General features: G+C 38.7%; 2 protein-coding genes and 1 long non-coding RNA gene across 3 annotated transcripts in view; 1 reads left to right on the forward strand and 2 right to left on the reverse strand.

The window, feature by feature from the left end:
- The first annotated feature begins 1,511 nt into the window (after positions 1–1,511).
- LOC131108652 (dynein axonemal intermediate chain 1-like) lies at positions 1,512–11,262 on the forward strand. The gene is made up of 16 exons (XM_078794834.1): positions 1,512–1,626; positions 1,872–1,897; positions 2,841–2,981; positions 3,118–3,177; positions 3,268–3,387; positions 3,478–3,562; positions 3,636–3,753; positions 4,096–4,139; positions 5,115–5,362; positions 6,369–6,449; positions 6,597–6,684; positions 8,949–9,028; positions 9,334–9,482; positions 10,039–10,138; positions 10,809–10,994; positions 11,147–11,262. Exons 1-16 carry the CDS (start codon positions 1,542–1,544, stop codon positions 11,246–11,248), a joined length of 1,713 nt encoding a protein of 570 aa, XP_078650960.1. The 5' UTR covers positions 1,512–1,541; the 3' UTR covers positions 11,249–11,262.
- Positions 10,475–12,516, reverse strand: LOC131109033 (uncharacterized). The gene is made up of 3 exons (XR_009120625.2): positions 12,305–12,516; positions 11,718–11,768; positions 10,475–11,227 (listed from the first exon to the last, which is right to left on the reverse strand). It is a non-coding gene; the product is annotated as an uncharacterized LOC131109033 (long non-coding RNA).
- Positions 12,517–19,142: 6,626 nt separating this feature from the next.
- dnai1.2 (dynein, axonemal, intermediate chain 1, paralog 2) overlaps positions 19,143–26,214 on the reverse strand; it is a 17,463-nt gene continuing 10,391 nt past the window's right edge. Inside the window, exons 19-20 of the mRNA XM_078794835.1 lie at positions 21,465–21,650; positions 19,143–19,428 (exon numbers count right to left, since the gene is read on the reverse strand). Coding sequence (XP_078650961.1) covers positions 19,327–19,428; positions 21,465–21,650 — 288 coding nt within the window. The 3' untranslated portion in view covers positions 19,143–19,326. The remainder of the gene's footprint in view (positions 19,429–21,464; positions 21,651–26,214) is intronic.

Below are 26,214 nucleotides of genomic sequence, written 5' to 3' on the forward strand. Positions count from 1 at the left end.
AAAATTGTGGATTAAAGGCAAGCGAGGCCACACTTCCTCATCGTCACTCGACGACAAAATAAAAACGTCTTTATTACGGGTGTCTGTGTGCCTATGACATAAAGTTATGTTTTTTTTCTCGTAAATTCTCGACATTATTCTCAAAATCTGCGATTATTTTAATTATTTTATTTTATGCTAATCTGTTTGTGCTCAATTGCTCTGTTTTGCTGCCACGTTATAAATAAAAAGTTTCCTTCCGGACTGTTGATGTACATTTTGTTAATATTAATTAAATTGACCTAATTTTATTCTCTAAAGTTGCAGCTTGGATGAATTAAATTAAATTAATTAAAACTATTGATGTTTAGTTCATGTGTACATGTCCAGCTTGGTCTACGGAAAATCAAAGCGAATGTCACCACAATATTTCAGATGTTGATGTACGTAAGAGTGTGGCAAAATTTAGTCTTTAACCCACAAAATTCCTTTGATGTCACACGATGTGGTGTGTAAAAAAGCGGCACCTTCATTGATACCTTATGATGTAATTCCAATGAGACACGGGGGTTGGTTTATATTCTGAAGTCAATTCTTATCTTATGACCTGTGGATAAACACAGACTCATGGAAGATGAGCAAAGATCAAGTAAGTCAATAGCTGGCTTGTGGCACATGCATTGAAACAATGCAAATATATATATATATATATATATATATATATGGAACATATTTATAATATATGTTGATATATATTTATAAAATATCACTAGTGATATTTCATGGAGTACAAAGACTAAATGTGATACTAATCTGTAATTTCCTTTTGGCTTTGTGACTGATAGCTGATCACTTGTGTGGACGTTCTTGGGTGTGGTTACCATGGCAACCCCTCTTGCTCACATTGCTCTTAATCAACGGATTCATATTTACTGAATACTTTTGCTGATATTACAATGTCTGACTTTCTCTAAATGAATTGATGCATTATGTAAATGTAGCAAGATGAAGCAAGACATTAACTGTGCAAAAATCTCACCGTGTTTGTTTGATTGTTTGTTTTCACCGTGTGCTCTATAATGGTAAAAGACACCGCTCGGCAAGTCTCACAAAAGTAACAAGAAAAAGGTACGTGAAAATGCATGCAATGCAAGATTCTGTAATTCTGGATATATTGTGTGCTATTATTATTATTATTATTATTATTATTATTATTATTATTATTGCAGGATGATGATGATCCTGGGAAACTCATTAAGCCTCCCGATCAACTTGATCTTACTGATGCAGTAAGTGATTGACACAAATCACCATTTTGTCCTGTCAAACCAGTCTGCCATGAACTGTGTGCTTATTTCTACATGATTAGGAACTGAAAGACGAAATCACAAGGATCCTGAACACATCAAATCCACATGCTCCTGATAATCTTGCCTACTATAACTTTAGCGTAAGACATCTCCAGCAAAACTACATGTATTTTAATCCCCGATTCATCTGATTATTTTCTTATCCCGTCTTTCCAGGATGGTGCTTACAAGTTGACCAACGCTGTGGAGCACATGGCTGTCCACTTTGTGTTGGAGGGCTGTCTGGAACATGATGATGACGCCAGTAGCGTGGCCAGTGAAGACATCCTGGAAGATGGTGAGTGGAACCTTTAAGCTTCTTTTGTCATGTTTTTGCCAGTGCCTCCATTATTTCAACCAGTTTTTGTACCACACAGGGAGCATCCTGATGTAGTTCTTACTTTGTGCCACTATCAACATATGCCATGACAGGAACAGAGCGGCATATTGAAACAACACTATGACTGTATTAAATTATATTAAAGAACGATTTTTATTGTATGTATTTATTTTAATGATTTGGTGCTTCTTCTTCCACAACAGTTGAACCTGCAGCAGAACTTGATGAGGTAAGATGGAAAAAACTTTAATTTAATTTAATTAAACTTTAATTTAAATTTAATTTTAATTAACTTTAATTTTAATTTAATTTTAGTTAACTTTAATTTAAATTTAATTTTAATTAACTTTAATTTAAATTTAATTTTAATTAACTTTAATTTACATGTAATTAACTTTAATTTAATTTTAACACAATTGTCCCTATCCCAACTGAGCCTATCCCAGCTTTTTATGATAATTCATTCATTCATTTTCTCCCGCTTGTCCTCACGATGGTTGCGTACATGCAGGAGCCTATCCCAGCTGTCTATGATAATTCATTCATTCATTTTCTACCGCTTTTTCCTCACGAGGGTCGTGGGGGTGCTGGAGCCTATCCCAGCTGTCTTCAGGCAAGTGGCGGGGTACACACTGGACTGGTGGCCAACCAATCACAGGGCACATATAGACAAACAACCATTCACACTCACATTCATACCTACGGACAATTTGGAGTGTGGGAGGAAACCGGAGTACCCGGAGAAAACCCACGCATGCACGGGGAGAACATGCAAACTCCACACAGAGATGGCCGAGGGTGGAATTGAACCCTGGTCGCCTAGCCGTGAGGTCTGCGCACTAACCACTCGACCGCCTTTCTTTGATTATCTGTGTTCTTTTTGGTAATATGAGTGGAAAGATTATTATAGGGGTGTTATTTAATGTCCAAAGGGCTCTACCGTATTTAGGTCGTAAACAGGTTTTTGCTCTATGTTCCAACTATAAAAATGAAGAATCCTACACAGTTGGGTTGGGTCGTCCTTCGCATCTTGTTGCGTCATCCCACGGCCCCATTTTCCCGGATGACCCGGGAAATGGGGCCGTACGCACGTGTATGGAGAGGCGGCCCGGAAGTAGCTACATTTCTAAATTCATCTCTAATATTGATTGCTCTGTTGCATTTCCATATAGGATACTTCCGGGGAGGAGGATGCTGGAGAGGATGACAGAGCAGACAGCGTCGCTTCCAAAGCAGACACACAAGAGCCAAAATCTACAAACCAATTCAACTTCATCGAAAGAGCCTCTCAATCACTTAATAATGCACTGCAGGTATGAATGGAAAGTGTCATTGACATCCACTTTTTCCACATTGTGATAGAAATATTAAAGTTTATATATATAAGGTTTTAATAACATCGATGCTGATAAACATCGATGCTCATATATACCGCACAATTACTTACAGGGTAGAAGCTGCCAGACTATACCTCCCCCCCGCTGCAACTACTTTGCCACTGCTACTCAGGTAGTGAATTCTCTGACTCGTAAAGATATCTTTATCGCACATCCGTTCTTTCCCTTGCTTATAAAAACGTTGGTGATTATGTCTTTTCAGTGGGCGATATATGATGCATATATGGATGAACTGCAGCAACAGGAGATGAAAAAAGAGAAACAGAAATCAAACAAAGATGATGACAAAACCAAAAAGAAGATTCTGCTCATCGAGACACCGGTAACTCACTGAATATTGTACCTAAAAACAATACGTGAGAAATATTTGTATTATGTAAATGTCTGCGTTTTATGTTTTATATATATTTAGAGAGATGACATCACCCAAGTAGCCAAAGCAGCCAAGCTGTTTGAGCGAATGGTCAACCAGAATACGTTTAATGAAATAGCACAAGGTATTTAATGTGTTAATCACGTGAGTTCTATTACATCTGCTGATAACTCTATTCTGCATTGATATCGTTTCAGATTTTAGATACTTTGAGGACGCAGCAGATGAATTCAGAGAGCAGGAGGGCACTCTTCTCCCCTTGTGGAAGTTCCAGTATGACAAAGCCAGAATTATGTCTGTCACGTCCCTCTGCTGGTAAGGTTTCTCACAACACACCAAGCAACTCCATTCTAGTCAAGTCTAAAAGTGGAAGATTAGCAATTATCAATTACCAATTATTAAAACAACTAAAAACCCACCTGTTTAAATCTGTTTTTAATGTCTAACTTTTTATACCTGATTGCTGTGCCCCGCCCCGCTTTTTCTCATGTTTTAACTGTGTATTAACCAATGAATGTTGTATTTTAATTGATCTTTTACTCTGTTTACTTGCTTTTATTCAACTCCATTCTTCTGTAAAGTGTCTTTGAGTATTTTGAAAAGCGTTATACAAATAAAATGTATTATTATTATTAATTAATGTACCTTATGTCACAGGAATCATATCTACCCAGACTTTTTCGGCGTGGGATTGGGATCATGTAAGTCTCTAGTGAATATGTAGGTTAAATAATCATCAGACTTGATATACAGTTGCCCATTTGCATTTTGAATTTTGCAGTTTCATTCCATCATGGTTTTAAAAAAAAAATCATTAATTCATTCCTTTCTACCGCTTATCCTCACAAAGGTTTGGGGGAGGGTGCTGGAGCCTATCCCAGCTGTCTTCAGGCGAGAGGCGGGGTACACCCTGGACTGGTCATCAGCCAATAGTATTCATTAATAAATCACGCAATTTCCTGGTTGAATACAGTCTATATTAGTTTTTTTTTTAATGCACACTGAAGAAAATCTATTATTTTTTACATATTTTTGCTCCAGTAACCAATGGCTAGCTAAAACTAAACTGTGAACCCCCAACATCACTTCCAGCCCACCCACCCCTCAGCTGCCGTAGGGAACATTTATAGCAACACACACGATGACAAGTCTTATTTAGGTCTTAAATATCTTATTTATTTGTATAGTAGACGTAATATGAATTATTAAAGCTAGCCATTGGTTACTGGAGCAAAATTATATAAAAAATACATTGAATTTTCTTCAGTATGCATTTAAAAAAAAAACGAATAGACTGTATTCAACCAGGAAATTGTGTGATTTTATTAATGAATACTATTGGCTGGCGACCAGTCCAGGGTGTACCCCGCCTCTCGCCCGAAGACAACTGGGATAGGCTCCAGCACCCCCGCGGAAAAGTGGTAGAAAATGAATGAATGAATAACTGAATGTCTATTATACCAGTCAATACACATGTAAAAGTGACTATAGGTGTTCTAGATCATGTCTAAGACAGGTGTAATAATGTGAAAAACTGTATTTAGAAGATAGTACAAAACAGGTTTTCTATGCTTTAACTATAAAAATATTAGCTTTATAAAGAACACTACTTGACAGAAATTCACTTTATCATGGAACCAACTGACCAGAATAAAGCAACATGTTACCCCTGACAGATGACTTCAGCAAACAAGGCCGTGGGATGCTTCTCTTCTACACATTGAAGAACTCTACCTTCCCTGAGTACATCTTCCCTACATCTTCTGGAGTCCTGTGCCTGGATATCCATAAACAACATTCCTACTTGGTGGCTGTAGGCTTCTATGACGGCTGTGTGTGTGTGTACAACTTGAAGAAGAATGGACTGGACCCTGAGTACAAGAGTACTGTTAACTCGGGCAAGCACAGTGACCCTGTGTGGCAGGTAAGGGAGGAGGGACAAAAGAGTCCAGTCATTCTTCATTTATCCATCCATCACTTTTGACAACTCCAAACAAAAGTCAAAGTCTGTTTTGTTGTCAGTTCTCAAGAGGATCGAAAAGTCTCATGATGCAGTAGCATAACACAGAGTAAGAAGATGTCAAATGTAAACATATTACACAAAATAAGTCAATCCACTTGGTGCAACTTGGCTCGTGCCATTACATTCCATTGGATTCCAATGTTTTTTTGTTGTGACATTTGGTTCCACTAGGATCATGCAATGGGCGCGACAAAGATTTTAAAACATTTTGAAATTTTCTTGTTGCTGCCATTACGGGCCACCATGAGCCAGTTGGGAGGCAGTTTGAGCCACTGGATGCCACTAGGCAGCTTATAGGCGCCACAGACTCTTAGCATGATGCTAGAAGTCCACTAGGCCGGCGCCAGTTGGTGCCAGTTCATGCACAGTTCATGCACCAACTGGCACTGGCCCAGTGGACTCTTAGCATGATGCTAGAAGTCCAGTAGGCCGGTGCCAGTTGGTGCCAGTTCATGCACAGTTCATGCACCAACTGGCGCCGGCCCAGTGGACTCTTAGCATGATGCTAGAAGTCCACTATGTCGAAGCCAGTTGGTGCCAATGCAATTTGCTGTGGCGCCTAGTGTCGCCAATAAGCTGCCTAGTGGCATCCAGTGGCTCAAACTGCCTCCCAACTGGCTCATGGTGGCTCGTAATGGCAGCAAAAATTGAGTTTGACCGCAAGAATATTTCAAAATGTTTTAAAATCTTTGTCGCGCCAATTGCTTGATGCAAGTGGTACCAAATGTCACAAAAAAAAGTCACAATTTGCCTATTGGAATCCAATGGAATGTAATTGCGCGAGCCAAGTTGCACCAATCATATAATCTTTGGTGCAAACTGGTGCTGGCCCACTGGACTCCTAGCATACCAGTTCAGGTTTCCATAGACTGATCGGAGTAATAGGCCTCTCTTGTTTTTCATTAAGGTACGATGGCAGAATGACAACAGCCTCAATTTCTATTCCGTGTCCTGTGATGGCCGAGTAGTGTCTTGGACAATCATGAAGGTTTGTTCCTACAAATGATGTGATATATATAGTACATTAGCAACATTTCTGTTATTACAGTACATGTGCAGTAAAAGTGTGTGTATTTATATGTCCACGTACTAATACTGTATGTAACTGCGTTACAATGTATGTGTATTATTGCAGAACGAGCTAGTCTTCACAGATGCTCTCAGGCTAATACTGACTGATAGAGTATCTGATGGTCTAGACGGTATTGAGGAGCTCATTACCGGTGAGACTCTATATCTTTACAGTTGATCCTCGCTATTAGCAGAGTTTACATTCTGAGACCACTTGCAAATGCTAAAAAAAAAACACACACAAATATTTAAGACGCCCATAAAAATGTCTATTTTCGACACTCTAATAAAGCCTAGGGTATGCTGCTGCGTCTAGGCTTGCGCCTTCCCTTCCAAATCCAACCAATCCAAGCGTTAGCCGTTATATGATATGCTACGTCATTCTGGTGCTGCTTTCTTGTGGATGTGGCACCACCGACATGAAGCATGCCTTGTGTTTGGTGAGTGAGATAGTGGTGCGACTTGATGACCCTGTGTTTTTTTTTTTTGTGCTGTGTGTATGAGTGGTTGCCAGGCTGATCTTAGCAAATAAGATTGTTTACGTAAAGCATTTCCTGTGCTCTGTGCTCAATGCAACATGCTTTATTATTCCAATTTCTGTGAATTTTTATTCCCTCATGGGTTTTCAGCAAAAAAATATACATTTGGAGATGGACAAATGAAAAAAATGTTTCAATGTAAAATCAGCATATTTGCAGGGTCACAAATACAGTGAAGAAAATAAGTATTTGAACACCCTGCTATTTTGCTATTTCTCCCACTTAGAAATCATGGAGGGGTCTGAAATTTTCATCGTAGGTGCATGTCCACTGTGAGAGAGATAAACTAAAAAGAAAAATCCAGAAATCACAATGTATGATTTTTTAACAATTTATTTGTGTGATACAGCTGCTAATAAGTATTTGAACACCTGAGAAAATGAATGTTAATATTTGGTACAGTAGCCTTTGTTTGCTATTACAGAGGTCAAACGTTTCCTGTAGTTTTTCACCAGGTTTGCACACACTGCAGGAGGGATCTTGGCCCACTCCTCCACACAGATCTTCTCTAGATCAGTCAGGTTTCTGGGCTGTCGCTGAGAAACACGGAGTTTGAGCTCCCTCCAAAGATTTTCGATTGGGTTCAGGTCTGGAGACTGGCTGGGCCATGCTAGAACCTTGATATGCTTCTTACGGAGCCACTCCTTGGTTTTCCTGGCTGTGTGCTTCGGGTCGTTGTCGTGTTGGAAGACCCAGCCACGACCCATCTTCAATGCTCTGACAGAGGGAAGGAGGTTGTTCCCCAAAATCTCACAATACACGGCCCCAGTCATCCTCTCTTTAATGCAGTGCACTCGTCCTGTCCCATGTGCAGAAAAACACCCCCAAAGCATGATGCTACCACCCCCATGCTTCACAGTAGGGATGGTGTTCTTCGGATTGTACTCTTCATTCTTCTTCCTCCAAACACGCTTATTGGAATTATGACCAAAAAGTTCTATTTTGGTCTCATCTGACCATAAAACTTTCTCCCATGACTCCTCTGTATCATCCAAATGGTCATATGCAAACTTAAGACGGGCCTTGACATGTGCTGGTTTAAGCAGGGGAACCTTTCGTGCCATGCATGATTTCACATCATGACGTCTTAGTGTATTACCTACAGTAACCTTGGAAACGGTGGTCCCAGCTCTTTTCAGGTCATTGACCAAGTCCTGTCGTGTAGTTCTGGGCTGATTCCTCACCTTTCTTAGAATCATTGAGACCCCACGAGGTGATATCTTGCATGGGGCTCCACTCCGATTGAGATTGACCGTCATGTTTAGCTTCTTCCATTTTCTAATGATAGCTCCAACAGTGGACCTTTTTTCACCAAGCTGCTTGGTAATTGCTCCGTAGCCCTTTCCAGCCTTGTGGAGGTGTACAATTTTGTCTCTGGTGTCTTTGGACAGCTCTTTGGTCTTCGCCATGTTACAAGTTAAAGTCTTACTGATTGTATGGGGTGGACAGGTGTCTTTATGCAGCTAACGACCTCAAACAGGTGCATCTGATTCAGGATGATACATGGAGTGCAGGTGGACTTCTAATGGGCAGACTAACAGGTCTTTCAGGGTCAGAATTCTAGATGATACACAGGTGTTCAAATACTTATTTGCAGCTGTATCACACAAATAAATTGTTAAAAAATCATGCATTGTGATTTCTGGATTTTTCTTTTTAGTTTATCTCTCTCACAGTGGACATGCACCTACGATGAAAATTTCAGACCCCTCCATGATTTCTAAGTGGGAGAAATAGCAAAATAGCAGGGTGTTCAAATACTTATTTTCTTCACTGTATGCGGGGGTCTACTGTCATTTATAACCATTTCTCACCAAAAAGTCAGTCAGTAATTGTGAATTGCTCACCAAAATGCCTTGAACCTGATGTTTACACAGCTAGTGGTACATCCTGTGACTTCCACAGACAGATCGACACTCTCTTCCTTGTTGGCACTGAGGAGGGTAAAATACACAAGGTATGTTGGAAGGATTCATTTCACCATCAAAGATTTGGCTGTCTCTGCCCATGTGTCAGTGGCTTGAAATACCACAGCTGTCCCCATAAGCCATAAATCTGCTATACGATCATCTGCTTTTGACTTTTACTCAGCCAGCCTTGCTATGGCACTAAAAACAGAAACATTAGACAATGCACAAATATTTGAAATATCAAATAAGTGAAAAGTTTGCTTCGACTTTATCATCGATGATGAGTACACAGTCTTAAAAACGGCCTTGTTCACCATCACCTTTGTTCTAAACGAAGACTCTCATTCCTTAGTGCTCCAAGAATTACTCAAGCCAATACCTAGAGACCTATGATGCCCACAATATGGCAGTGGATACAGTAAAGTGGAATCCCTACCATTCGAAGGTTTTCATCTCTTGCAGTTCAGACTGGACAGTCAAGATCTGGGACCATGATTACAAGTAAGGCTAAAAGAATAAAACCACTTAAAACTTTTTCTACTATTTGGGTTTTAGTTTTTGCTGTCTATACCGTTACTTAAATTACCATTTCCTACAAGTTACTGAAAGGGTTGTTACTAGGGGTGTCACAAGACATGAGATTGGGTCTACGAGAGTAACGAGATGAGATATGAACAGTACTTTTAAGAAAAGTTCAATAAAAATATACAATATATTCCAATCTACTAATTTTATTTGAACATGGCAAAATATTTAAACCCCTACCACAGGGGTCTCAAACTCAATTTACCTGCGGGCCACTGGAGCTAGGGTCTGGGCAAGGCTTGGCCACATCAGGTTTTCAAAAAAAAAAACGCATTTATTAAAAACTGAAAAATATACAAACTTTTTCAGTGCTTTGGTTCCGATTTTCTAAAATAAAAGCTCTGCTAAAACATTCCACTGTTCTCAAATATCTTAATTCAAAGCATTATTAGAGCGGGATGGGTGGATGGATTGTGTGAAGAGGAGATATGACTTTAACCACAACATATATATAAATATGACTTTGTTACAGAGCTCCCATGTTCACCTTTGAGCTCAATGCATCAGTTGGTGATGTGGCCTGGGCGCCATACTCCTCCACTGTCTTTGCTGCTGTGACCACAGATGGATTGGTAAGCTACTTTGAACCAGTGTTTCTCAACTTGTGTGTTGCAGACCCATTTTGGTATGCGATATACAAATACAACATTCAGTTTTTCACCTCTACACAATTGGGTCACAAATGTGGGTTCCAGAATGAGAACAGTTGGGAACCCCCTACTTTAAACTATCAGCAGTTTGACTGCTTGTGTTGTAGTTGTTACTGTATTGAAACAATTTATTTGTGTTTTATCAGACATTTTCATGGCTGTAGGTGACTGTTGCCTGTCTACCAGTCATACTGAAACTTCATTACTCTTCATCAAATGTGGGAAATGATGACAAAACAAAGTTTTTTAACAGCTTCCTGCTCCGCTAGAAGCTGGTGATTCCAGATAAAAGTTATTTAACTTGATGCCGTGCCTGCATAGTTTACTGTAGTGACGACTAGTGGTGTATTATCCGTCCTATCACAGGATAGCCTGTGAAAAATACATACTTTTTGTGCATCTGGCACAGTCATCTCATGTGTAGAATGAGTGGGCTGTAGTGGGATCATTTACTGCATGTGGGCAGCCAGCAAACCTACACATTGCACACATACACATACCCAATTACTTTGGATATGCTTACATAAAGCCATAAAAATACATATACTATATTGTTTGTCAGGCATTGTAGCGCTGTGATCCTCTTTTTCAGGTCCATGTTTTTGACCTGGCCATCAACAAGTATCAAGCTATCTGCCAGCAGCCAGTGGTGTCCAAAAAGAAGACCAAGCTAACACACATTGAGTTTAATCCCATACATCCTGTTGTCATAGTGGGTGATGATCGAGGCTCCGTTATCAGCCTCAAACTGTCCCCTAACCTCCGTAAGAAACCAAAGGTAATGGGACTCTTCATCAAGACGGGTACAAATGATAAAATAGGTATTTGTTGCTTGAGTGTTACATTAAAGTACTTGCTGCATGACATACTGGGTACTAGCTTGATGTCGGTTAGATCAATTCTGTTGTATTTGTGCATTTGTGTTTGCAGGGGAAGAAGGGTCGGGATTTGGTCGAAGGTCCTGAAGCAGAAGTAGCCAAGATGGAGAAACTACTCAGTTTGCTGAGAGACCTCGGGGAAAGCAAAGTTTAAAAAAAACACCATGGAACAATCAAGTATTTTATTATTTTTTTCTAATGTTAACAATATTATTTTGTGCTCTAAACCATTCATTTACATGAGACACACAAAGTTAGAACTATACAACAATAGTGATTTTATCTTTCAAAAGAGTGTTGAAATGGCCTTTTAAAAGACATGTACAGGATGTATACGACTGCATGAAATATGATTTTTAGTGATACTGTAGATTGTGTATGCCACTGCTCAAAATATGACAAAATATTTACAATCTTAATCTAGTCCAAATATTCTGTATTTGTACTCGATACCGGCATATAAACATGTTACTGAAACACAAACATTCATCCATATTTACAGGTATTTAAATGTACAATCAGTGGTGATTGTATTTTGACTGACTTTGTGTATGAGCTGTAAATATGGATCACGGTGATAATTTGGGGAAAAGATGACATGGTATGAGAGTTATCATACTTACCAGTAGAGGGCAGTGGTACTCAGCATCCTGAAAGTATTAGGCTGGGCCACACTGAAAAAGTAAACAATGTTGGGGGGGTTGGTTAGCTGCGATTAGCAATTATCAGCATGCAACTGCTTTCTTTTCCATTACATAATGACTCTCTGATCTGAAATAATCTCTGAAAAAGGGCTACAGGACTTTGGACTGCACCTTAAAAGAAACCTGAACACACAATCTTGTTGTTTCTGTGCGTTCTAAATAGGAAAAAAAACTGCTAGCATGAGACAGCTAATGATATAGGTCACGGGATTCACCTTGTCTATTAAAAACACTTCCAAACACCTCATACGTGTTATTGTTTTATATACACGACGTGACCATGTAGTAAAAGTACATTCATGATAACGTGTGCAGCATTTTGGTCATTTTATACATTACCAAAGCATCCTTCCTGAACACTACTGTTTACTTTTGCAGAGAATAACGTTGCTGGGTGCAAGACAAATCCAGCCAATAGTGGAACACCATTCTCGTTAAGTTAGCATGTAGCACTAGTGCTAATTGTTTCATGGACAAAATGAGAGCTTAATAAAACTTACACTTACAGTGTCCTCTCTCATTGGGATGCCGGTTGATGGGGTGGCTGTAACCTTCAGCACAAGCACAATGTTCATATGGTAAATTCAACATTATCCTCAGGTAAAATATGATGACAACTAGATGAGTCTTCTTGCGATGTTGAGCGCCAGCGTCCATTAGTTGACTAACTTGCCATAACGTTCTACTAAACATGGACCATACAAAGTAGCAACTTTTCCAAACTGACAGGCAATGCAGCAGCCGCTGTCACCGACTTTTCAGTAAGAGAAGTACCGATTGGCTGTCCTAGAAGTCGCTAAATGACGCCATCTAATTTGCATATACTTTGCATATGGTGCTGTAAATGCTGTGGGAAAAAAGCATAACCTCGTAGGAAAGACACAAAAACACATTAAAACCCTTTAAATTAGCACAATTCAACAGTGAATAACAGATTATGTGGTGTTTATTCTATAAAACACATTAATTTGACTCAGTGTGCTTTGTGAGTAGCACACTCTTCTGGCGAATAAATGGAATAGCAACTGCTTAATCAATTACTTGCATTTAATCCAAGACTTGGAAGATAATTTACTTTTTTTTTTTTTACAACTTTTATCCAGACAGTGTGCTGCAGAAGATGGCTGGACACTGCCAGAGAGAGATGGAGGGGAGGGTGGGCCTACAGCGTATCTTGGCATATATGTTATTTGGCTGATGGCTGATTGCTTTGGGCGCCACATTGGGTAGGGCCGGCTCTGCTGCAACAGCTGCTTCTATAGCTAATGTAATTTCCACATCAGTGGCAGTTGCCCACCTGCAATATCATAAATGATATTTATGATTGGATATGCTGAAGAGTGCATGCCCTTTTCCAGGTGATTTCTATCAGTGTTTTGTAAAACCATTCATCAATCCCAGAAAGTGATGTGAAACAGGAAATGAGAGCTGGGACTAGGGATGGTATGTCTCAGGTGGCAGTCGCGCAGTCAGATAAATTTACTTTTAATAACAATACAATACTTACAATAACAATAATACTTCCTGTGTTGAAGTAACACTTGAAGTTCCAACATAAGGATTCTTTTTGGGTATTGTGTTTGTACAAGGTTAAATATAGAACAAAAACTTTTAATTGCATTTCATGTCTGTGCTGAAGTTTTTTTTGTGAGCCCTCTGCACTGCAATGTGCTGGTTCACCATAACACCCCCAACCCTGCACCCCGCACCCCGCACCCACCCCTGTGCTGCAGCAGGATCCTGATGTAATTGCCTCCAAACTGTTCCCCTCTCCTTTGCGCTTGATATCACTGCTGACACCCACTAAGTCTAACTCAGCCCCTGCTCTATCTCCCATTTTTTTTCTCTCTCTCTCTCTTTCTCTCTCTCTCTGCCCTCTTTTCTCTTCTAGTAGAGAGCTCCTCCTCACACAGTGCTGCCTCATCTTTGATTGTGTGTGAAGGGCCGACGGACAGATGGAGAGGAATGGAGGGAGGGAGGAAGACAAAAGTGGAAAGAGCCCGGAAGACAAGTGAAGCGAGCGCTTGCAAGATCTATGTCAACAGTGGGAAAATGAAACATAGCCAAGATGGATTGTTTAATCAGAAAGCAGAGCCTGCTGGGTAAGTAAGCAACTATTGTACGTACATTGAAGGCAGAGTATTAACTAACACATTTACAGTTATGCATTTATGCATTCAAGTTGTCTGATGACAGAACCATGCACTTGGGTATTGGGCCTTTTTGGTGTCATTAATGGACTACATTGGAATAGAATGGACAGAATGCTATAAACATTACATATTTCATTATTTCATTTTCATTATATTACTAACTCTTTTTCTTTTGGAGGTTTCTCATTAAGATAATAAGAAAAAGAAGAGAATGATTCCTTTTTGATAAAACTTCTTCATATTATTTTCAATACTTCTTAGTCCAATATATTGCATTTTTATATGAAATACATGCAGCTTTTCCTTCTCTAGGAAAAGTTCTGATACTTTGTTGTAAAAGTTTAATCACTTCCTGGTGAGTTTGGGTAAATAATCCTCCGACTTGGCTGTCAAATTCATTCACTCAGCAGAACATAAAAATATCTTGAATGCATTTGACTTCCTGCTACACAGTGTTGTTGGCTTTTTATCTCTCTGGAAGGACGGCAGTGACAAGCACTTTCCTGTTCATGAACTTATGACCACTTTGGGATGTGGGGGTACTACAATTTATTTATTATTATTATTATAATGATTGGAGTCAAACAGAAAACATATTTAGTATACAGTTCTTCAGACTTCTATTAATATTTGTTGTACTTTTGTAATGTATTTGTTTTTTTAAATGTGTCATCATGACTGGTTATTTAGCTACAATCAGCATTTACTACTAACTGATTTGAAGAATGCATATGCGTACTGTCATCATGTCATTAAAAAAAAATTATTTCGTTTAGCCAACCATGTGCAATAAGAAGCTGTCTGAATGTCAATCCAATTTAAGGCAGGCCAAATTTAAGTATCGCCTCCCAGCAGACCATAATAATATTTATAAGCACAAACTTGGCCCCCAGTAATGTAGGGTTGGTGCTCAGAGATATTTACTCAGCTGTTGTTGCTATATTTAGAAATTAAATGTAACTTCACTTGTCTGATCTGATCGTTACCCAAGGCAAGCTGGTGATATGAAGGATATAATATATAAGATATACTGTAAATATAATTAAATTCTGTTTGGTTTGTTTTTCATCAGCATGAGTCCTGCTTATGTTTTTTTTTTTTCAACCATTTTCAATTAGTCTCAGAGGTCCCACAATAGTTTATTCAATGTGTGTCGGCAAAAATCTAGCCTCCTTGCTTAGAAAGTGCTCTTAGTCAGCCCTACTGGGAACATATGCTGTTGTTTGTGCCTGTAGCTTTAATGCTAATGAACTGTGGTTGGAGATATATATATATTGTTGTTTTAAATAATGTAAAAGGGTCCTTTAATGAAGTGAGGTGCATTAATTCAGATAAATGACAATTGGGGAATGCAGTTTGTTTGAGATGAGGTGCAATATTAATATGTTTAAATAATATTGACATAGTATATTAATGTAAGGTACGGTTGAAAAATGACCATCATCCATAACTATATTAGGAAAGCAGGAAGTGAACAAACGTGAACAAATGTAACAGTTACTGATTGTAAAAGTACCAGATGGAGGGGTAGGATTTAATAAGATTTGCTTCTTCCTACTCCTTTTGGACATGTGGAACTGGGAACTGATTATGGGATGCATTCAATTGTAATCTGATGCATGTTCAAATGAAATAAAAGCATTACCAAAGAACGAGTGGGCCGTATTCAAACACTTGGCGGGCCGAATGTGGCCCCCGGGCCGTAGTTTGCCCACCTCTGCTCTAGGTAGTGGCCTGTTGTGAGTGTCGCTGTGAGCAAGACACTGTGCCACTATGCAAGATAAGAAGTTAGCTCCGACAATAACAATGTTGCTGTAGCTTAGTTAATATTCAGGTCATATTATGTAAATGGGACTTTGTTGACTCTTTTTGGCTGTATAATCGAAACAGGTGAATCCCATCGCAAGCTCCCTCATGCTGAACACACAGAACAGGGAAAGACGACTGTAGATTGGCAAATTCCCCCCCCCCCCCCCCCCAAAAAAAATGCAGTCCTATGGTCCTACAGTCAATGATGACCTACAATGACATCACATCTGGAGTTTTCAAAGCTAATTAAACACATTTTAATTTAACACATTTGCAGTGTTCGCACTGCGACTGCCAGGTGATGATGATGATGATGATGATGATGAGCTTCTTGCTTCATTTGCTATCTCTCCTCATTTTGTCTATGATCTAAAAGTCCATTCTCTTCTCCAGTCTATTCACTTCATTTGTTGCTCTCTTTCAGGCAATGGCAGTCATCCTCTACAGTGTTTTGATTGAGCCTCCATGGTGTCAATCATGCAAGAAGGGGTTCTAACGCTCATCTGATGAGAAGTGGATGATCCCAACAATTATTTAATTGATCACTTTTGCGGTGTATCTGAAGAACAATAACATTTTTTTTACTTATAATGTACTCTACATGAAAACTAAAGACAAAATGAATCTTTCATAAAGTTTGAGGAGACAGTGGACCTTAAAGTGCCATCATGGAATCTGAAGAGAGTCTATCAACACTTTCCACAGCAGCAATGGTGGCCATTGTGTGTAACACATTTGCTGCTGTCCTCCTGCTCCTTCTGTGTATTGTCATTTATCGAGCCTGCAAGGTTCCTTCTTCCAGCCAGGACCAAGTCATGGTGCTGGGTCCCAGTGAAGAAGAAAACAGACCTCTGAATGAGCAGAAGTACTTGCTGACATCCTGACTGCAGCAGGAGGAGCTAAATGTAGCAATGGATCTGAGGAAGCATTGGAAAAGCAATAATAGGAATGGAATTTTTTGAAAGGTGCTGTATCATAAAAGTATGTGCTATATCTCAAAGATGGCTGTAATGAACACAGGACGAGGTGATGTTGTCGGTGGTTTCTAAATATATCTAGTCATTTCATCTCAGTGTATTGGTGTAAACGAGGGACTTGAGCTTGAGTGTGTGTGTGTGTGTGTCATTGTCACTCATAAATACCAGCGATCTGTGTGGCAGAAGGCAGAACTTCTTACTGAGGGTGTTACATAAAGCCTGAAGAGGCTTCATGGAGATTGGTGTCATCTTCTATACATACCTCCCACTGACATTAGATTCCAGCTGTCTGTGATGACCCAGTATCGGGACACATCTCAATTTACGGATCAATCAGGGGTTGGTTTTGACCAATAAGTTCATTCATTCATTCATTCATTCATTTTCTACCGCTTTTTCCTCACGAGGGTCGCGGGGGCTGCTGGAGCCTATCCCAGCTGTCTTTGGGCGAGTAACCAGGGTACACCCTGGACTGGTCGCCAGCCAATCACAGGGCACATATAGACAAACAACCATTCACACTCACATTCATACCTATGGACAATTTGGAGTCGCCAATTAACCTAGCATGTTTTTGGAATGTGGGAGGAAACCGGAGTACCCGGAGAAAACCCACGCATGCACAAGGAGAACATGCAAACTCCACACAGGGTGGAATTGAACCCTGATCTCCTAGCTGTGAGGTCTGCGTGCTAACCACTAGACCGCCGTGCCGCCCCCAATAAGTTCATTCTTCATCAAAACACTACACCAAATTGCATAGGTGTAACAGCAGAGCCGTCCCAATAATTGTGTCCATATATCGAACACGCAAACCAGGTCAACATGTACAGTATATCAAACAAACACAACTGTTATGACAGTAGTAAAACAAAACACACATTGTTAAAAGCAACACAAATCGAGAAGCGGAACTAATGAATCGCAATTAATGGACAGAGTGCTTGCATGTATCCTGCAGCAAGACGTGAGCGCAGCATTGAGTGGTACTTAATGAACAACACCAGCATCGCATCAGCCAGTTACATCATGACTCAAAGCTGGAACTCAGAAAGCTCTTAGTTTCACTCCTGGAATGCTGCCCAGGACTGCACGTGCTAAGTCAATACACATCATTTGTCTGATTATGGTGTGTAGATGCTTAATCCATCATGATGGTTTCTTTTATTGGAACGCACTGCTGCACTCAACATCTTCATCAACCTATACAACACATGGAATTTGTTTAATGGGTTTTAATGCTGCCTGTTTAGTGTATGGGGTAGTACAATATACTAATAAATGCATTTCAAAATGGAATGGGAATGCTTGACTATAAATAAAGATTGTTAGCAGGCTACTTCCTGTTCCATAAATATGATACATCATTTTGGGATTCCGGCATGAGCTCACATAAGAAAAATTCCTCTGACAAACATGAAAATAAAAATGCAGACTGTTGTATTTGTGTGTTTATTTGTACAGTCATGACTGTATTTATTTGTGTAAATTAACTTTCTATTGTCAAAAAAAAATGTCAAAACATGCCTGTACTATTATTTTTCTGACAAATGGCGCCGTTATTACAGGCCAAAGTTTTACCCCATATGCTGCATTGACTTGAAAATGTTCGCACAACAAAGCACCCACTGTAACTTTATGGTGTTTATCAGAATTACCATTAAAATTTGGTACACATTTTTCAGGGACTGTCAATTACAGTATATACAATTTTAACAGGATTGGTTGAAAAACATGGTCGCCATCAATAAAGAATTTTTGCAGGGGCCACGGACAGGACTTGGCAACTAATAGCTGTGCAGCCCCCCTAAAATATGTTAAATATGCATATTTTTTTACTGAGAATAGGCTTCTTCTTCTTGGTTCACATGAGAACACATTCCAAGCCAGGAGGAATGGCGCCATTGTGTCTCACTAATATTTCACTTTAATTGTTTTTGTAGTTTTTGTAATACAGCGGTCAAGTGGTTAGCGTACAGGCCTCACAGCTAGGAGACCGGAGTTCAATTCCACGCTCGGCCATCTCTGTGTGGAGTTTGCATGTTCTCCCCGTGCGTGCGTGGGTTTTCTCCGGGTACTCCGGTTTCCTCCCACATTCCAAAAACATGCTAGGTTAATTAGCGACTCCAAATTGTCAATAGGTATGAATGTGAGTGTGAATGGTTGTTTGTCTATATGTGCCCTGTGATTGGCTGGCTGAAGACAGCTGGGATAGACTCCAGCACCCGCCACGACCCTCATGAGGATAAGCGGTAGAAAATGAATGAATGAGTGAATGTTTAATCCAGTTAACTAACAGTTTTCAAAACATTAGCCCTCATCTTGATGCTTAGCTGCAATAAAAAAAGGAAAATATGCCCATAAAGCCATGCACTACTACAGTATTATAGTGGTCTAAATAGTATGTATACTTACAATGGTACACAGAAATAGCCAATGCTCTACTTTGTTATTTTTTGGTCTTAAAAAATACTCGTTACAGGTTTACAAACACTTGCGGCTAAGAAAAAAAAATAGACTTCCTTGGCAAAAAGTGTTCTTATTTGTTGCACTCACTGAATAAACAGAAATAATACCATGGGGATGTGTTTAAACTGTAGTCTGCTCGGGGTCCCTCAATAGGCTGAGAAGCTTCTCCATCTTTGCGAATTCCACGTCAGGACCTTCAGGCAACTCTTGACCCTTTTTGCACTGTGAATACACACACACGCAGAGTATTTACTGTACTTGACATTTGCTGATTAAACACACAAGGAGATATCATACCCAGGAGGTAGACACTTGTCATGACACCAAAAAAGGAGAAGACTAGAAGATGCTTATCTTACACATTGGACTGCTGCAAAAATGTGCAAATCTTAACAGCATATCAATAGTATAGGATATATCCAACATCACCCAATAATACTGCTGACTATTTGGATGTTTTACTGTAAATAGACCAAACAGTGGTCATTGAAGTGTGCCTCTGTATCCATGTTTTTACCATACTGTTAATAATATTTGCTGTGGGTGTTTGCGTCTGATGGCTATTTACCACTCTGAGGACCAAGAGCACAGTCAGCGGTGCTGAACTGTGCAATTATCTCCCAAATGTACTGTAAAGGACCGAGGTTGCTAATGATGTACTACAGGGGCCTTTGTGTGCTGCTGTGCTGCATACTCAAAGCTCAAGTCAAACAGTTTGTGTGTTATGGCTTGTAATCTGCTGCAAAATGTTAAAATGTTACTAATAGCATCGAGATTTAATGTGGATACCATGAAACATTAGGAAAGTATTGTGACTCTTGAGTGACAGTTTGGTTCCTCCAATAATCAAATCAAATCAACTTTATTTGTAGAGCACTTTTCCTGCAAAGACATGCAACACAAAGTGCTTTACAGAATTAAAAACAATTACCACAATTAAAAGGAAAAACAATTACTAAGAAAGCCCCTCCCTCCCATCCTCCATACTAGACACACACACACACACAATCACACACAATCACACACAGTAGAGAGACATGGCATGGCACTGAGGATCAAGGAAACGCCACCTTTGGGTGACGAGCACCCGGGTCCCCCGACTCCGACAGACAGGCGGACCCCCACATCAAAGGGAGGAACCCCCAGCCGGCCGGGTCGAAGGGACCCAAGGATGACACCCCCTCAGCAGACCCGACACAGCCCCCAGTGTGGAGGAAGTGTGGAGGAAATACTGGAGTTAAAAGCTAAAGAATAAGAGCATAAAATAGGACTAAAAGGATAAAAACATAAGAAAAGTTTAAAAATATTAGTTAATTTTAATAATAAGGCCTTGAATGGAAATTACAGTAAACCTCGGATATATCGGACTCGGATATATCGGAAATTCGCTCACAACGGACAGATAAAAAAGAACCGATTTTTCTGTAATGCATTTCCAATAAAAATTAATTGCATATATCGGATTTTTTATAACGGATGTCGCCTATTTTGGAAAAAAATCTCCAGTCCTGTTCCAATGCATTTCCATTAAATTTCCCTCGCATATATCGGATGGCCGCATCATGGCGCTCCGATTCACCGAATCGTGACAGGCCGCTATACGACGTCATTTGCAGCGTTTGCAGCGTTGCCTGTGCGTCCAGGTACATTGGAAACATAGTCAAGGAAGTGCCTTTTTATAACGGATAAAATTTGATTTACGCATATACCGGATATAAATCCGATATATGCGTAAAACGGACATTTTCCGGTATTCGCATATAACGGATTTCGCTTATATCGGACAAAACCAGTGGGAACAATTGAATCCGATATATCCGAGGTTTACTGTATTTACAATATAAATACTAATTTAGGCTGCAACAATTCTAACATCTATACATCGTGCTTCTTAGTATTTTAAGGTCTCATTGAGCAGCCTGCAGACACATTACAACCGAGGAGTCGCCAGAATTTTTTTTTTCTTTCTTAAAATAAGACATCAAGTAACATAATCTCTTTTGCCTCTGGCTCCAGTGATATTCCCTGACAAACTAATCTAATCGGAGCACTCAAGGGCTCCATGTTGCTACGTGTTAACTGGCCTGAATTAGAAAAAGGGAAGGAGCAACAACATTGATTAGTGATGCTGATAATAAGAAGATAAGGGCGTGTCCATTAGTGCATTTAGTATCATGTATTGTGTGTTCAGTGATGTCCATAAACAACAACAAAAATAAAGGAAAATACACAGTTTTTTGACTTGAATAATGAATTACCTTTGGTTTCTTGCGAAGGTTAGGGGAGAGTTTGAGGCTGATCACGATGCCTCGGTCATCACCGACGATGATGATGGGATGGATGGGATTAAAGTCAATGTGAGTCAACTTGGTCTTGTTTTTGGCTACCACTGGCTGTTGGCAGATGGCCTGGTACTTGTTGATGCTCAGATCAAAGACATGAACCTGAAAAACATAATCCAGTCACGTCACCAGAAAACACAAGAGGTGGGGTACACCCTGGATTGGTGGCCAGCCAATCACAGGGCACATATAGACAAACAACCATTCACACTCACATTCATACCTATTGACAATTTGGAGTCACCAATTAACCTAGCATGTTTTTGGAATGTGGGAGGAAACCGGAGTACCCGGAGAAAACCCACGCACACGCACAAGGAGAATGGCCGAGGGTGGGATTGAACTCTCCTAGGCCTGCATCTTAACCACTCGCCCACCGTGCAGCCCCCAACAGATACATACCAATAACAATACACTATGTACTGTTGCACAATGTAATGAAGTCCAATAAACAATTTATACCAAAACACATGTATTTAATAATGTGTTTTTTTATGATGATTTGTAGTTTGTAGTATTTTCAGCTGCAAATAAAGCTTGAGAGTGCATTTGTACCACTACAGTATGTACATGTATTATCAGTTCACTACAATATGCATTTTTTTTTTGCATTGTCATTGTCAATAATTTAAGCCGAGTACAAAAGTAACTCCTTTTAGCACATTGATTAGTAAGCATTCCTGGGAAAACCGTAGACTGGTCGCCAGTTCATCACAAACTTTTGCAAACTTTTTGACTAGCGGGCCGCATTGATTTAACAAAATTGACAGGGGGCCAGACTATATATTTTACACATATAATTCTAACAGTCCACCTGCAATTATTGTATCTATAAAAGTGTCATGCAACCTGCTATATGTGCTTGTGTCCCTTTTTTCAGGAGCACTTGCAAACAGCAGACCACATCAAATAACCAAATTGATAAAAAAAATAAACCATTAAAAGGTTGGCTAAAGGCATGATGAAGTTTCAATGAAATACTTTGAAAAACATTTTTTAACACTTGGAGGGCCAAATGTGGCCCCCACGCCATAGTTTTCCCACCCCTGGTATAGACAAACAATTGTTCACGCTCACATTCACAAGCTACTTTCCTCTAACATGCATGTCTTTGGAGGAAACCAGAGGGAGAAAACCAAAGAATTTGGAGAAAACCCAAACAAGATGTCCCACAAGTCTGACTCTGAGGCAGATGTGCTCACCACAGACGCCATTGAGGAACACAAAACATGCCTTCTCTCAAACAAAGCCCGTCTTCTTCTTATAATAGAAAGCCACATTCCAAAATGAAAGAACGCAAACTGCTGGGTGTGCTCTGTTGTTGTCCTTTGTCCTGTGTTATGTTGCTACTTTATTGTTGCTACTGTAATGTCAAACTATTGACCTATTGCAGTTGGCACAGCAATCAATCACCATTGCAACCAAGCACCTGTCCATCAGGGTTTACCATTCTAAAATGTACAGTACTCCTCATGCTTGACATTCCCAAAATTGGAGACTTTAACCCTTAGATGGAGTGACTGGACCCTACACTCTTCCATAAGTGGGTTAAAAATGACCCATACTAGAATCAATGCCTTTTTAGGCAAATTTTGCCATTTTGGTTAGGAATAATCACTTGTATGATATTTAGTATTATATTTAGGAGTTGATAAGTTGATAAGAATCAAAGGTTCCTATTGGATTCCATAGAAAATGCATGCAGGTCATTTTTGACCCACTTATGGAAGGTTGGGGTAGTAACACAAAAACAAAAATTTCCTAAAATGTATAAAAGGTAAGTTAAAAATGTGAATGGCATGATATCAAAAATGTGTTTTTGAGGAATATCTGGAATATGAATTGATTAAAAAAATTTAATTACAAAGATATTTCAAGAAAACAACCTGACCGGGTCATTTTTGACCCACTTATGGAAGGTTGGGGTAGTAACACAAAAACAAAAATTTCTTAAAATGTATAAAAGGTAAGTTAAAATTTGAATGGTATGATATCAAAAACATGTTTTTTGAGGAATACCTGGAATATGAAATAATAAAAAAAATCATTACAAAGATATTTCAAGAAAACAACCTGACCGGGTCATTTTTGACCCACTTATGGAAGGTTGGGGTAGTAACACAAAAACAAAAATTTCTTAAAATGTATAAAAGATAAGTTAAAAATGTGAATACATGATATCAAAAACATGTTTTTTGAGGAATACCTGGAATATGAATTGATAAAGAATTTTCATTACAAAGATATTTCAAGAAAACAACCTGACCGGGTCATTTTTGACCCACTTTTGGAAGGTTGGGGTAGTAACACAAAAACAAAAATTTCTTAAAATGTATAAAAGGTAAGTTAAAATTTGAATGGTATGATATCAAAAAAATGTTTTTTGAGGAATACCTGGAATATGAAATAATAATAAAAAAATCATTTCAAAGATATTTCAAGAAAACAACCTGACCGGGTCATTTTTGACCCACTTATGGAAGGTTGGGGTAGTAACACAAAAACAAAAATTTCTTAAAATGTATAAAAGATAAGTTAAAAATGTGAATACATGATATCAAAAACATGTTTTTTGAGGAATACCTGGAATATGAATTGATAAAGAATTTTCATTACAAAGATATTTCAAGAAAACAACCTGACCGGGTCATTTTTGACCCACTTATGGAAGGTTGGGGTAGTAACACAAAAACAAAAATTTCTTAAAATGTATAAAACGTAAGTTAAAATGTGAATGGCATGATATCAAAAAAATGTTTTTTGAGGAATACCTGGAATATGAAATAATAAAAAAAATCATTACAAAGATATTTCAAGAAAACAACCTGACCGGGTCATTTTTGACCCACTTATGGAAGGTTGGGGTAGTAACACAAAAACAAAAATTTCTTAAAATGTATAAAAAGTAAGTTAAAAATATGAATGGCATGATATCAAAAACATGTTTTTTGAGGAATACTGGAATATGAAATGATAAAAAAATCTTCATTACAAACATATTTCAAGAAAACAACCTGACCGGGTCATTTTTGACCCACTTATGGAAGGTTGGGGTAGTAACACAAAAACAAAAATTTCTTAAAATGTATAAAAAGTAAGTTAAAAATATGAATGGCATGATATCAAAAACATGTTTTTTGAGGAATACTGGAATATGAAATGATAAAAAAATCTTCATTACAAACATATTTCAAGAAAACAACCTGACCGGGTCATTTTTGACCCACTTATGGAAGGTTGGGGTAGTAACACAAAAACAAAAATTTCTTAAAATGTATAAAACGTAAGTTAAAATGTGAATGGCATGATATCAAAAAAATGTTTTTTGAGGAATACCTGGAATATGAAATAATAATAAAAAAATCATTTCAAAGATATTTCAAGAAAACAACCTGACCGGGTCATTTTTGACCCACTTATGGAAGGTTGGGGTAGTAACACAAAAACAAAAATTTCTTAAAATGTATAAAAGATAAGTTAAAAATGTGAATACATGATATCAAAAACATGTTTTTTGAGGAATACCTGGAATATGAATTGATAAAGAATTTTCATTACAAAGATATTTCAAGAAAACAACCTGACCGGGTCATTTTTGACCCACTTATGGAAGGTTGGGGTAGTAACACAAAAACAAAAATTTCTTAAAATGTATAAAACGTAAGTTAAAATGTGAATGGCATGATATCAAAAAAATGTTTTTTGAGGAATACCTGGAATATGAAATAATAAAAAAAATCATTACAAAGATATTTCAAGAAAACAACCTGACCGGGTCATTTTTGACCCACTTATGGAAGGTTGGGGTAGTAACACAAAAACAAAAATTTCTTAAAATGTATAAAAAGTAAGTTAAAAATATGAATGGCATGATATCAAAAACATGTTTTTTGAGGAATACTGGAATATGAAATGATAAAAAAATCTTCATTACAAACATATTTCAAGAAAACAACCTGACCGGGTCATTTTTGACCCACTTATGGAAGGTTGGGGTAGTAACACAAAAACAAAAAATTTCTTAAGGTAATTTAAAATGTGAATGGCATGATATCAAAAACATATTTTTTGAGGAATACCTGGAATATGAAATGATGAAAAATGTTCATTACAAAGATATTTCATGAAAACAACCTGACCGGGTCATTTTTGACCCACTTATGCATCTAAGGGTTAAGTTGCCCACAGGTAAATGGTTGTTTGTCTATATGTGCTTTGCAATTGGTACAGTCCGGGGTGTACCCTGCCTCTTGCCCAAAGTCACCTGGGAAAGACCCAAGCATACAACCGCGACACTAGTGACAACAACCGGCATTGAAAATGCATGCATGGCTTGTTCGAAATGTCCGTGCTGGATGGCACCACATAATAAATGAACTCTTTGCAGCCCACTCTTTTTAGCCAACAGATGACTGCATGGGTCACTGGAGTTCACACTAACCACAAGTACTGGCTGCACACAAAGCATCACAGTCATCACTTGTAATTACTGATCATAATATACCAGAGCATGACTTTCAGCAGCGAGTGTCCCTTTGGCATTGAACTATACTGCTTTTTGTCTCCAGCAATTGTTTAAATGGCAGTCATGATGGATTATGTTAGGCACATTGCGTTTATGCCGAGCAATATAAGATCAGTTTGTGATGTGTATTTTAATACCAAT

The sequence above is a fragment of the Doryrhamphus excisus genome, linkage group LG11 (assembly GCF_037039965.1).
Source record: "Doryrhamphus excisus strain RoL-2023G ecotype Guam linkage group LG11, RoL_Dexc_Guam_v1.1, whole genome shotgun sequence".
Classification (NCBI taxonomy): domain Eukaryota; kingdom Metazoa; phylum Chordata; class Actinopteri; order Syngnathiformes; family Syngnathidae; genus Doryrhamphus; species Doryrhamphus excisus.

What these genes read in the sequence shown, in the direction of transcription:
- LOC131108652 (XM_078794834.1), top strand. Translation starts at nt 1,542, where the DNA reads ATGGCTGTCCACTTTGTGTTGGAGGGCTGTCTGGAACATGATGATGAC. An exon ending in TCTGTCACGTCCCTCTGCTG is followed by an intron (nt 3,754 to 4,095) that starts GTAAGGTTTCTC and finishes CTTATGTCACAG; the next exon opens with GAATCATATCTACCCAGACT. An exon ending in ACAGTGACCCTGTGTGGCAG is followed by an intron (nt 5,363 to 6,368) that starts GTAAGGGAGGAG and finishes TTTTTCATTAAG; the next exon opens with GTACGATGGCAGAATGACAA.